We start from the raw sequence: 13,712 nt of genomic DNA, 5'->3' as shown, positions 1-13,712 counted from the left end.
GACTTTGAGGTTCCTTCCTTCCAACCCCCCACTCGCCTCTCCCTGACCCCGGAGAAACCCAAGAAACCCCAGCCCAGGCCTCCACTCCTCAGTTCTCTCCCAAGACCCCCACTCAGTGGCCCATTCTGGTTTCTGGCTCCTCTCTGCTCCTGCGAAGAGTCCCCTGCCTGCGCTCTCCTGCCTCCGGGCTCTCCCGGACTGGATCTCCTGGTGCAGTGACATTCGCTCATGTTATTCCATCTGCCATCCGTCTTGCATGTGAGTAAAGAGATTAAATAAAGCTAAAGCTGCTGCTCCTTCAGCTGTGGGCCTCTTCAGCATCCCCGGACCACCCAAGCCCCCCAGAGCCCTGGTTGTTTGGAGCCAGCTGGGAGAGAACCACTGGCATTCCTCACGTGGCCGTGAATGGGGCTGCCTTGTCCCCCACTGGAAAATCACTCTTGGGTTAGGTGCCAGGGCAAAGGGCCAGAGCACACACTGCCCGGTGTCACACATGCAGCCCTGGGGTTGAGCCGCGGCGTCACCCTTGATCTGTGCCCAACAGGAGCACAATTGATTTCTTCCAGGGCTGTGGCTGGAGGTCAGCGTTCCCCAAAGAGCAGGTCAAACCAACAAAACAAACAACAAAGCAAATGTACGATTTTAATTCATCCACAAGTCAAATAGAAAGAACATAAAAGAGTATTCTGCACAAACATGAGAGAGAGGGAGGGACAGGATGAGAAAGGGGGAGAGAAAAGGAGGAGTAAGAAAAGGCAGAGAAGGAAGGAAATGGGGCAAGTAAGGGAAGAAAGAGAAGAGGGGCGAGGGAGAGAGCGGATTGTGGTCCAAGTCCTGTTTTGGCCTCGTCTCTCCCCTTCTCCCCGACACTTGACTTGTTGACCACACAGCGTCCTGTGCTGGGACTCCCAATGGCTTGTTCCTGGATTGTGTCCCAGGTCCCCACTCAGGGGGGCACATGGCTGTCAGTCCAGACCAAACTCACATTAAATAAATTCCAATATACACTGTACAAGAAAGCAAGGTCCATCCCTCATCTCACCAGCCGCCCACTTCCAAAAGAAAGCCCCTCCCCGGCCCCTCTGTGCATGGCGGGGGGTGGGGGTTGACCTGGACCTCCATGGGCACAAGAGGAAGGAGAAGGAACAGCTTCATTCCCAAATTGGTCTGCCATGTCCATGCATAAAGCCATCGTGGCCACTAGGGGCGCCAGTGTGACCCCCCCCCCCCAAGGGGCCAGGCAGGTATGAAGAGGGAGAGGCCAGGTGGCAGCAGCACCCGCTCTGAGACCTCTTTGTCACCGCCTGGTGTCTACAGCCCTGAATCCCGTCTGTCCAGCTGCAGCCTGAGCAGCAGAGTCTGGGGGTCGGGTGGGGAGAGGGGGTCGTGCAAAGTGGCAAGGGAAGAAGGACTCCCCTCTGCCTTCCCCCTGAGAAGACCCACATGACCGAAGGCAAGGCAGGGGCTGGGGCAGGGGAGGTACACGACAGGCGGGGCGGAAGACGCGGGCAAGTGGCGCCCACCCTCCATCACTCTGCAGGCGGGTGGGCCAGGTTGGCCAGAACCTTGGCCTGGTCCACGGCATCGAGCAGGTTCTTGGCGTCCACAGCTAGGGTGTGGGAGGCTGTGAGCATCTGCCGCTTGCACTCCTCGCTCAGGGAGGTCACGGCATTTTGCTGGGCCAGTCGCATCTTATTGATGAGCTCTGCCAGGTCCTTGTTGAGCAGTTTCTGGGTCCCCTCAATCTGTAGAAAGAGTGCACAGGAGAGGCTGGGAGTCTGAGGGGCTGCAAAGTCTAGACCCGGAGGATGAGGAAGCCACGAAATTGTCCACCTGGGCATTGGCCGAAGCAGTCAGAAGTTCTCAAGGGGGCAGGTCAGAGCTAGGCCTGGACTGAGCCTAAGGCCCCATGCAGGTTGGAGCCAGGTCAGCAAGGGCAGGAATTGCAGACATTTCGGACCCCAGCCCACCGCCCCACCCCCCAGCCCAGTCTGATCCAGCCCCACAGACCCTCCTCCTTTCACTGCAACATCCCCTTGCGCTGGCCCAACGTGAGAGTGACTAGTCAGGGGTCCAGTGTGTTTATTCATTTGTTAGCTGTCTACTGTCAAATCAGGAGATCGAGACGGTGGTTTGGGTAGAGCTGTAGGGTTCTGTGTACTGCTGTATCCTCAGGCCTAGTGTACCACTCAGCACATACTCTGAGCTCAAGTGAGATGAATGACTGGGCCATCACGCCAAGGGCAAGGGGCGCTCACGCCAGACAGGATGGCCGGCCTGGGGCTCCTCTGTGGGCTGCTGCTACCACCCACAGGGAGGCCAAGAAATGCCCAGACTCTCCTGTATTGTCCTGTCTTGAGCAGTCACAGATAGTGGGGACAGTGGTGGGGTGTGGTGGTCACCTGTGCCACATCGCTGGCCACCGGGAGACAGTAGATCAAACTACAGCCTGGCAGGGGTTGTGGGGTTCTACGGCTGGTTTCCAGACAGACAACCAACAAATGTGCAGAGGCACCATATCAGTTTCGTATTGCTGCGGTAACAAATTACCACACACGTAGTGGCTTACAACAACACAGATTTATTCTCTTACTGTTCTGGAGGTCAGAGGGGTCCTATGGGGCTAAAGTCAAGGGACAGCTGGGCTGCATGCCTTCTGCAGGCTCTAGGGGAGATCCTGTTCCCCGCCTTTTCCAGCTTCTAAAGGCTGCTGCCTTCCTCGGTCTGCGGGTCCTTCCAGCAATGGCATCATTCCAACCTCTGCTTCTGCCATCACGTCTCCTTCTCTGACTCTTATAAGACCTCTGCCTCTGCCTCCCTCTTACAAGGACCCTTGTGACTACATTGGACCCAATCAGATAATTCAGCATAATCTCCCCATCTCAAGATCCTTAACTTAATCACATCTGCAAAGTCCCCTTTGCCATGTAAGGTGACACAGTCACATGTTCTGGGGATTAGGACGTGGATATCTTAGGGGGGCATAATTCTGCCCACCACAGGTACCATCTCCCTATAGGGCACCAAGACTCCCATTTTGGTTTAGAGTGATAGTTTGTTTCTCACTTAAATAAATAAAATGAAATCAAATGATCAGTTAAAGAAACCTCAACAGCTATTTAGATAACACTCTCACCTTAACCTCAGGATGGCGGGCAACTAGATAAAAGAGCGCAGGAGGTGGGGGAAGGTGTGTCCTCCTTTGCATATCCTCACGCATTGAGAAGTCACTAAACCAGGACATTCGCCCTGGGAAGCTGGCCGGGTCCCTGGGTGCCAACTCGGCCTCTTGTGGTACCTGCTCAGATATGCTGTCAGAGCCAACTGCTTAAGGCCCAGCAGGCAGAGATGAGGCTGCCCAGTGGCCCTCATGAGCCTCCTGTGTGGAACACAGCTGGGGCAGGTGGAGGTGACGGGGAGAAGTCACAGCCGATGGCACTGTCTGGCGTGGAGACACTCACCTCTGTCCGTGAAGATGATGGCAAGGAGGGCAGGAGATCGTCCACACTCCCGATGAGCTTCCGCAGGGTCAGGCCCACGTTCTGGGAGAAAAAGGGGCAGGGTGACTGTCACCTTTTTTTTTTTTTTTTGAGAAAGTCATGTTTCCCTTGGGAAGAGCCCTCCTGGGATGGTACCTGCCTTCCGAGGCTACCTGGCACTAAATTCCCTTTGACCACCTTGCTGTAGTGGGGGTTTTCCTGGGAAAGGCACCTACTGGGCAGACAAGGAAGCTCAGCCCCTCCTCCCTTCCATCCAGGGCAGGGATGAGCAGCCTACACCTCCTTGCCCGCGGCTCCCGCCGCCGGTTCTCACCTTCACCACCACCACGTAGCCCTCGGGAGGCAGCTGGCTGAGCTCATTCTTGAGGTCTAGCACAGCCCGCACCAGCTCCATGACATTGAGGTACACCAGGTCGTCAGTCCGATCCAGGTTGGCTGTGGGCTGGATGGACTGCGGGGAGAAGCAGATGGCCGGAGAGGAGGGTTGTGAGTCAGGGGGACACTACCATCCTTTCCCAGGCAGGCACTACCGGCACCAGCTCAGCTCCCAGCCCAGTGTGAAAAGACTCTTCTCTGCACAACAGTGCCCTGTCATGGGGAGGCAGCCCTTCAGCTCCAGGGCAGTGGTTCTCACGTTAGATTCTGCCAGGGAGCCTTAAAGAAGACGGGGGGCCGGCTTCACACCAGACCAACTGAACCATCGCCTGGGCACAGGGGCCAGGAGGTTTGGAAAGCTCCTCAGATTATTCTAATGGACAGCCAAGGCTGAGAACAGGGTGAGGAAAACCAGACCTGTCTCAGGCTGCTGGAGGCACAGGGTGGATGCTGGACACCAAGCGGGCAGGCTCGAGAGAGGAAGGGGAACCACACCTTCTGCTCCTAGGGCTGGACCAACGAGCTTTCCTCCAGGTCCGGGAGGGGCACGGAGGATGAGAGACTGGGCTTCCCCTTGCTTTTTCCTGGATTAGCTGTGTGGCCTCAGACAAGGCACTTCCCTCTCTGGGCCTCAGCTCTATGATGAGGACACTGGACTGGATTATCTCTGAGGGCCTCTACAATCTTTGCAGTCCATGGTCTGCAGTCTTGTGGAGCTCTGATTCCAATGTATTACCAGCTTTGGCAGAGCCAACACATACCTGCGCGCCCAGCCGCGGTGGCTTCTGTGGGGGTCCCGTGAACTCCGCTGCAAGGGGGAGGGAGAGTGAGTGGGGGAAGTTCTCAGCACCCTGGCCCTTCCCTTTGTACCTGCTGACAACCAAGTCAACCCCTTCTCCTCTACTGCCAGGATACCCACGGAAATTCAACCCAAATCCCAGGAAGAAGGTGGGGAAAATAAGCTCTGGTCCCCCTGGTCCCCGTGTCATCAGGGACAAGCACTGCGGTCCATCTTACAGAAAGAAAAAGCCAGAATTGCAGCGGAGATGGAGTGACTGGTGGGTGCCCCAGCCCCTGCAGGTCTGTGCTCCCTGCCTTGGTGCACTGGACCCTGGAGACAGCACACACTCTGGGCTTGACAGTCTGTGGGGAAGAACTTCCCTCTGGCAAGGCAGCAGGTGTCTGTGGACCCCCAACCATGGTGCCACAGCAGCCAATGGGGTAGATCTGCGAGGATTGCCCAGTAGTTTGCTTTGGGCCTTTGGGGGTTAAGGGGGTGAAACGGCAGCAGAAGCACACTATTCACTCCCTACTTTGATAGGCAAAGACACCATAAGCCCTGTGGGGCTGCAGGGAGAGTGAGCCCCAGAGTGGAAGTCAGGAGACCGGTTCTACTCTCACCTCCACCTCCAAAGAGCTGTGTGACCCGGGGAAGCTCACTTACACTCCCTGGGCCTTACTTTTCATCTGTCAAATAAGAGGGTTAGCTCAGAAGGGACCTGGAGCCAGTGTGCCTGTGCTCAAATCTGAGCTTTGCTAATTACTAGCTGTGTGACTTTGCATAAGTTACTTAACCTTCCTGTGCCTTGGTTTCGTGTCCTTTGTAAAATGGGCATAATAATAGATTGTACCCATCTCATAGAGATGCTGCAAGATTGAGTTGACATTTGTGAGCAACTTGGGCCCGGGCGTGGCTTGGGTTAAGTTCTCTGTGAGTGCTGTCATTGCCGTTGGTCGCTGTCACCATCACCACCACCAGCCCCAGCCCTCCAGGATAATGATGATGAGCCTGGCTCATGGCTGGCTCATCCCTCCCCCGCTTCAGCTGAGGCTTCTGGAAAGATCCTGTGGGCTCAGCTGCCCCTCTTTCTCTCTTCCCTCCCTCGGGCCTGGGGAAGATGAGCATCAACTGGGAGAGGCGGGTGGAGCTGCTTTATTTTTCTCCATAAAGAGTCTCCGACAGAGTGAGTGGGAGATAGGAAGGAAGAAAGAACCACCAACTCTTCCAAATAAATGCAAGAAGGAGATAAACTGGGAAGAGGACTGAGGACAGAGAGAGATGAGAACAGGCACGAGGCAGGGAGAGGGTGGGGGCGACAGATGGAGTGGAAGGGTAGATAGCAACTCCAGAACGGAACCTCTCCTCACACTCTGAATTCAAACCAGGCAGACATTTCCTAAAACTGCAAATAGACTCTGCTGCTCTGCAATAGGCAGTGGGCAAGTGGCTCGACACCAGATGTGAGAGGAAACTCCCTCCAAAGGGCAGGGCGTGAACACTTACTGTAGCCGGCCTCCTTCTCTGGGGTCTGGCAGGAAGAAAAGAGAACACGTCACTAACGTGGCTCTGGGGACAACACACTCCCCCTTGACTGTTCCCCACCCTCCAACTGTGCATGGAGAGGTTTAGAGGTCACAGGCGCAGGGGGCTCCGGGGAGCTCCTGGCCAAGTGTGACCCCAGGGCTGGGTCCCTCCTTTCTAAGAGGCCGAGGGGGCCCTGTGGCAGAAGAAGGCGGTGCTGAGGGTGTAGATCAGGTGAGAGCTCAGGAAAGAGGCCTCGTGGGGATCAGAGGAAGGGGGAAGACGCGCTCCCAAGGCAGGAAGGAGGAGAAGGGCAGGCCCAGGGTGCTGGAGCTGGGGTTCCCCGGCCTTCACTCTGAGGCAGACTCTCCCAGTGACTTACCAATGGGGACTTATCGTTCATGTAGACCATCGGGTCCTGCAGAGGAGGAAACCAGAGCACAGGACTTAAGATTCTGGAACTAACAACCCGGAATGACGGAGAGCATTCACTCTAGTCAGCTGGGGAGGCGGCAGAGGACACCAGCTGACATGATGGCACGGACCTCTCTACCATCAAGCGTTTTTTTATCAAAATGTGTCCAGCAGCGCTGCAGAGAATGGGGTCCCTTCCCACCCAGGGCTCAGCGGCTGCTCACCAAGGATTTCTCCTCCTGTCTCAGCCACTGGGAATCTTCCACCATCTGCTTCTGCTGCTTGTCCAGGATCTGCCGCATCTTGACCCTCTCGGCCTCCCACAGCTGCTGGGCCTCTTCGCGGCTGCTGGGTCGGATGAAGTCCCCCTCCTGAGAGGACAGCGGGGAGAGGGGAGGATGCAATGAGCCCAGTCCCCAGACTCAGGAGGGACAATCCTCCGAAGAGCCACAAGCTTTGGCCTCGCCAGCTGCTTTTCTCTTGTAAAGTTGTTCTTACATCCACAGCCATATATGCAGACAGTTATTATGGGGCCCGTCAGCCTGAAGCACAGGCCTGTGTAATGGTGTAATGCCAAACCCGAGGACACATTGGTTACCATGCACTATATTCAAACGGTTACACAATCTGTTAACATGGTTTTATTTTCAAATTACTGCCCTAATGTTATTTTCTCAGTTGGCATTTGTCATGGTTGCTGTCACTTAATAAATTTAGAAAAGCGAAGCTAGCCCTCTGGAAAGCCTGGGGACTCATCTCCACCCAGTCACCACGGCGGCAGGTCTGGAGGCTTCGAGAAGCAGTGGTGCTGCCTCTAGCCCCACGGTGTGCAGTCCCGCAAAGCTGTCCACGTGGGGCAGAGCCTGAGAGAAGGAGCAACAGCATGCACCCGTGTGGTCCTGCCTTTTTATTAAAACATACTCTTCATTGAGATAGTAGCTTGGGTTATTTAGCCAAAGGTTAAAAGAAATACATGAGCTAAGAGAAAAAGTGGATAACAAAATTTCCAGAAATATAGACCTATAGACATGCCATAAATGCTTCCCCCGCCCCCCTTTATTACTCTAACTCTTGTTTTAACTATCTGTGGGGCTTTGGACTTGTTGCTGGTGTTACCCGCTGTTTCTTCAACAGAAGGTGCTGCATGTTGTCTCTTACTTCCTTTCCCTCAAGCTTCCCCAGGGTTCGTTTATTTAATTACCTGCTCAGTCCCTTCAAACCGTTTTCCTCTTTTCTGCTGCACACGATCGCCTTCGCTGCCTGGACTCATGAGGGTTCTTGGCATTTTTTGGATTGTGTAAAACTTAGGGTGGCCTTTGCCAGGGGTGGGACCTTCCTAGGACCTCCAGGCGAGCATGGCCCTCAAATCCCTTCCTATGAAGCGACCACTTTACATATGTCACTTGCATCAAATGCTAAAAATTACTCTCTGTCTACTTTAACAAGACATAATCTCTGCCAAGTCTCTAAAAAGATTTTCCCCACTAAACTCTCTAAAACACACTTGGATATAACAGCACAGTTTAAAAATAGTTACATCGGGATGCTTTCCTTAGTGCTCATTGAGCTTCAATTACCTCTTTCAATTTCTAACTATACTTCTCTCCACAAGTTAGATTTCTTGCTGAAATGTTCTTTGTTCCTTAATCTAGGCAACAGCTATTTATTAAGAAACTACTATGTGGCAGCTGGCTGCTGGGAGGGCAGTGACGGTAACGTGTGCAATGTCCCTGTTCTCATGGGGCTAAGTAAACAATAGCTAGCCTGGGTTTTCTCAATCTCAGCACTATTAACATTTGGGGCCAGATAATTCTTTATTGGGGGAAGATTTCCTGTACATTGTAGGATGCTTAGAAGCAACTCCACCCACTAGAGGCCTATAGCACCCCTCCCCAGCTATAACAAAAATGTGTCCAGTCACCGCCAAATGCCCCCTCGGAGGCAAAATCACCTCAGTTGAGAGCTACTGAGTTAGACCTTATTTTCAGAAAACAAATTTCAGAAAGTAAGAGTATTTTATAATTATAGAATTGATAAAAAATAAATAAGATTTATTTCACAGAGACTGATGCTCCAAAATGAGGGAATTTTAAGGCTATAAATGTCCCCAGTTAAATGCCAAAACCTGCAAACACAATGGTACCACCATCCCAGGCTCCTGACAAATGGTGACAAATGGAAACTAGCATCAAGCATTCTGAATAGTGAGTTAGGGACCTCCAGGTATAAGAAAAATGTATGGACTGAGGAAGACTAAAGTCAACCCCGGTGGGAGGAGTGACCAGACTCAAGAAGACACTACGTACTTTTGTAAATGCCCACCACCCAATGCTTTGTATGCCCCAGGTCTGATCACCACCTTACCAAATATTTCAACATGTCTTGGGAGATTTGTTCCTATGTCTTCCAATTTCACAATAAAACTCAATGAGAAAATGAGATTAAAAACAATTGAATGTCTTTAAGGCTTACTTGTCTGAAATGTACCTCAGATATTCTTATCAGGCGATGGTTACTTACATTGCTGGTCACTCTTAAAAGGAATCATGTCTTACTGGCTTTCTAAAATGACTCTCACAAGCTGTGACACTTTCCATCCTTTGTCTACCCGCCATCCTGCTGGCCTTACTTCCACCTGCACAAGCACGCTTCCTCGTTCTAGCCAAGCAGCTCCTGCACCTGCCCTGTGGTTTCCCATCACTCAGTCTTGGCTCCTACCGATGCCTCTTCCTCTTTCATCCCCCACATCCCAGTTTCTTCCCGTTCAAATCTTCCCCATCCTTCGAGGCCCAGCTGGAAAGAGTTGTTCTCCTCTCTGAATTCTCACTGCACTTTTGCCGTATCTCTGTGTGCTGCTCACAGCTTTCTGGCTTGCACTACAGGTAAGTGTGCACCTGGTCTGTTCCTTCCAGCTACCTGTAAGCTCACCGAAGGCAGAACCGCCTTGTTCTCCCTTCAGCACCGAGGACAGCGCCCTGCAGAGTGTCTCTGCAAAAGGTACAATTTATTGAATTTTATTATTTTAAACCTCAATTGTGAGGTCTTCAAGAGGGAGATTGCTGCCATCCTGACTCTGGTGTGGAATCTCACAGGTTCCCAGATGAGTCAGGCAATAGACTCAGTCAGTAGAAAAATTGTTTTTTCTGGGAATATCATCTCTGATTTTTGTTAAATGCTTTCAAATGCTTTGCAGGGAGCCTATTACACCTTTTCAGCATTTTACCGGAAGAGGCTTTCTCAATGTTTCTCATGTATACCATATAATGGAGTTATTTTTAATTTTTTTTTTGTTTATTTAAAGAAATGCTCATTATGTTCTTTTAGGTAGAGTTTCCTTATGGCAAGTACTTCTAAACCCCTGACACAAAAGGTCTTTTTCCTGCTGCACAGTCTGTCCTTATGGAACTGAACAAAATCCTTATGGTGACACAGGGATTAGACAAAGGCAATGCCACCCTTCAAATGTGCAAAATAGCTTCTTTCTAAAAGGACACATTTTAAAGCAAAACTCACTAAAACTCAATTAATTATGAATAAAGAATCAAGGGCAGGAGGGTAGAGGAACTGATCACAGCCTAGATTATAGTCTATGCTTAAAAATGTAGTTTTATTATTGTTAAGTATATGCTAAGATATAAATTGGTTAAATGAATGTAAAAGAGAAAAATGAGCTAGGTCAGGGAAAAATTTATTCCACAATAGATCTTGCTGCCTAGAATTGTAAGTTATCTAACTCATTTCAAAATTTTACTAAATTAAGAATAATGATACAGAAAATATCAACATACTTGCCTACATTTTCTAAATCTATTGTCATAAACGTAGTTTTTCCAAAAATGTTTAGAGTCACGTATATTGAACCTGAAGTATCTCGCATCAATACAGAGTTAAAGCTAAAATAACAAGGGTTTCAGTCTGTTTTGTCACGTATCAAGACTCAGTTTAGTAAAATACATCGTGTTCATAGCAATTGACCACATGCGCTATTTACATTGAAGGAGAAACGGGTGGCAACAAGTGACAAGTGGGCAAGCAAAGGCACTTTTTTTTTTTTACAAGACTTGACAATCAGAAATTAGTCCATGAAGTACTCAGGGCCTCATCAGCAGCTCAAAACACAGAGGGGACAGGGGAGGGTGGCTTAGCTCCACTCTAGCCCCTAAGCCCCTTCTTGTACAGTAGCAACTTTTACAAAAGCAGCAGGAGTGGCAGCCACAAGGAAGCCTTTCCTTTGACTGAAGAGAGATTTAACAACCAAAGCAATCAGGCAGGAAGGGCAGAACAGGGCAGAACGTCCAGGAACTTTTATTCTCTGGCACCATTAGGCTTGGCTGCCCTCTGCCCACAAGCCTCTACACTACCCCCAGGGCTCAGGAAGGGGGGAGATTTTACATCATTCACCACAGCACCAGAATATGGACAGGGGAAGGTCTGGATCCAGCTGGTGTCCTCAGGAGCAGAGCCTGGCTTGGCCCCCAGCCTCTGATGTGTTTGCAAAGGAGAGGGAGTCAGAGAGCCCCTCAGTGACCTGACTAGTTCATGGAAACATGGAGGGTGCCTCCTGAGCCTGAGGACATGGGGTGCCCGGTGTCCCCGGCACCTCCCTCCAGCAGCCTCCTCAGTCCAGGCTGGGACCCAGCATGCAGAGCTCTCTTACCCGCATGCTGTGGCGCTTGAAGACATTGTGCCGGTGGAGAGGTGGGGTGTGCAGCGAGTTTACAGGAGATGGATACTCCATAGGGCTGGTGAGCGTAGGTGAGCTGGCACACAGACCCTCAGGGACCTATTCAGGAGAAGCACAGAAGCACCAGGCACAGGGACAAGGCAAGAAGGTGGACAATTAGCTGCTACAAACACAAGCACAAAGAAATGATACATGAGAACCATGGAAGAAACAGGACTTGCTCTCCAGGAGCTAAAAAAGAACTTGGTACGAGGGGCCGGCCCCCTGGCATAGTTGGTTAAGTGCGCGTGTTCCACTGCTGGTGGCCGGGGTTCGGATCCTGGGCGTGCACTGATGCACCGCTTGTCAGGCCATGCTCTGGCGGTGTCCCATATAAAGTGGAGGAAGATGGGCACAGATTTAGCCTAGGGCCAGTCTTCCTCAGCAAAAAGAGGAGGCTTGGCATGGATGTTAGCTCAGGGCTGATCTTCCTTCACAAAAAAAAAAAAAAAAAAGAACTTGGTATGAGCATTTCATTGGCCTTGTTTGAGAGACATGGTGGAGCTACATAAACGGCTCTTAGCTAGGAGTCAGTGTAGCCAGTGTGGGCTCTTATTCATCTAACGGCCCTCCCCGTGACGCTCTGCATACGATGGGTCCACACGTGTTACAGGCCTACTGAGAACATGTCTCCTCCCTCAGGACTCTTCAGAAAAGAATTACATTTCATAGTCATGTTACAGACTGACACATTGATTAGTCTACAGATATGTGTGTGTGTATTTTTAAATCAGTATTTTAAATATCACAAAAGGGTATGTTTTTTGGGGGGGGCATTGCTTTTATCTTCTGCATCAAGATTTTTTCTTCACATGAAGAGGAATTACCTGTTAGTTCTTGGTTGGGCTTGTTTTGGTACTGGGGTGTTTCCTTGAGAAATCTATGACCATGGGACACCACCTTTCTATAAGGAGCACCAAATAAATAGACATTGTTCCTATTGGTTGACATGCTCCCTTACTGAGCAGCAACTCTGAGCTGAGCGGTGTAAGAGAAGAAAAGAGAGCGACCTGGGCTCCCTATGACTGAGAAGCAAGAGAGCGACACAGGACAGAGACATTCTGAGAGCGGGACCCAAAGCTTGGAAGCTCCCGTGCTTGGTCACGATGGAGGTGAGAGGAAAGCTCGGGTGGAACCCTGCTCTCTCTTCACTGGCCAGCTCGATTTTGGCCAGGGCCTCTGTGGGAAGCCCCAAGGAGCAACTCCATTCTCTGGGGAATGTCAACTGTCCCCAACTGCCTGGGATTCCTTCTCAGAAGGCTCCGCTCAGGACAGGAGGCCAAGGAGGCCTTGGACACGAAGAGGTAGCTGTAGGTAGGCACAAGGAGCAGCAAACACTTGGACACATGGACTGGACTTAAGGCACATCTTAGCTGAGGACAGCTTGGTAGAATTGCATTTTGATTCTTTTGATCTCTAGGTACTCTGAGTTCAAGTTCTTTTCTAGATACCAAAGAAGAGCCAAAACAGGTCATCTCCATTACCTGAGTAGGTGATTGCTGCTCCTCAAAGGGACAAGAAGGGAAGTGCAGGAAGGACCTAGATGAGGAATGGCCCCAAACTTTCCCAGCCCTCAGGTTACATGTTTACCTGGAATTGCAGCGTGGGAGCCAGAAGGTTGGTTTGTGGAGGGGGTCTATACTTGGGCCGGCTGGGCTGGAGACAGAACACAGAGATGACTCAGGCCATGTCTCTCTCCTTGAGCAAGCATAGCTCACCAAGGGGAATATCAGGTCGGAGACAGGTCAGGCTTGTTCAGAATGAAGGGGAGATGAGGGACAAAGTTATCACTAAAATCATTTGCATCCCATTACAAGCACCCATTACATGCTGAATGATGATATGGTACAAAGAGGCCAGCCTCTCTGCCCTCCTGGGGGCATCGTAACTGGAGGGGTTACCAATCCCTGTGTGTGTGACCTCTCTGGGTGTGGGAGCACCTGCCATCAGCAGTCGAGAGCCACAGACATCCAGAGACAGGGGGTCACTGAGGGCTCAGGCACTCCCAGCATCTTCCTGGAGGAGATGAAGCCTGAGATGGGCCCAGAGTGAGGGGAGGAGCGGGGCATGCCAGGCCAGGGGGACAGTGAGAAAAGGCCCTGGACCAGATAGGGCTTTGTTAGGAACTGAATATTTGTGTCCCTCCAAATTCAAATGTTGAAGTCCCAACCCCCAGTGTGATGGTATTTGCAGGGACAGCCTTAGGGAGGTAATTAGGGTTAGATGAGGTCATGAGGGTGGGGCCCCTAGGATGGGATTAGTGTCCTTATTAGAAGAAGAGAGACCAGAACTCTCACTCTCTCTGCCATGTGAGGACACAGCAAGAAGGCGGCTATCCGCAAGCCAGGAAGAGAGCCCTCATCAGATACCACGTCTGCTGGCACCTTGATCTTGGGCT

The 13,712-nt window shown here is 51.3% G+C and overlaps 1 protein-coding gene across 3 annotated transcripts in view; it reads right to left on the bottom strand.

Moving 5' to 3' along the window:
• Nucleotides 1-622: 622 nt before the first annotated feature.
• PTK2B (protein tyrosine kinase 2 beta) overlaps nt 623-13,712 on the bottom strand; it is a 127,905-nt gene continuing 114,815 nt past the window's right edge. For 2 of the 3 annotated variants that reach the window (XM_087437351.1, XM_087437352.1), the window contains exons 23-31: nt 12,905-12,970; nt 11,249-11,374; nt 6,816-6,962; nt 6,560-6,595; nt 6,160-6,184; nt 4,637-4,683; nt 3,814-3,951; nt 3,462-3,542; nt 623-1,745 (exon numbers count right to left, since the gene is read on the bottom strand). In XM_087437351.1, coding sequence (XP_087293477.1) covers nt 1,530-1,745; nt 3,462-3,542; nt 3,814-3,951; nt 4,637-4,683; nt 6,160-6,184; nt 6,560-6,595; nt 6,816-6,962; nt 11,249-11,374; nt 12,905-12,970 — 882 coding nt within the window. In that variant the 3' untranslated portion in view covers nt 623-1,529. The remainder of the gene's footprint in view (nt 1,746-3,461; nt 3,543-3,813; nt 3,952-4,636; nt 4,684-6,159; nt 6,185-6,559; nt 6,596-6,815; nt 6,963-11,248; nt 11,375-12,904; nt 12,971-13,712) is intronic. The other variant, XM_087437354.1, reaches the window with a different exon arrangement.

Source organism: Ceratotherium simum, chromosome 12, assembly GCF_057802395.1.
Source record: "Ceratotherium simum simum isolate JZ-2026a chromosome 12, ASM5780239v1, whole genome shotgun sequence".
NCBI lineage: Eukaryota > Metazoa > Chordata > Mammalia > Perissodactyla > Rhinocerotidae > Ceratotherium > Ceratotherium simum.
Note: the sequence above shows the minus strand (reverse complement) of the source record. Positions and strands in the feature narration are given on the sequence as shown.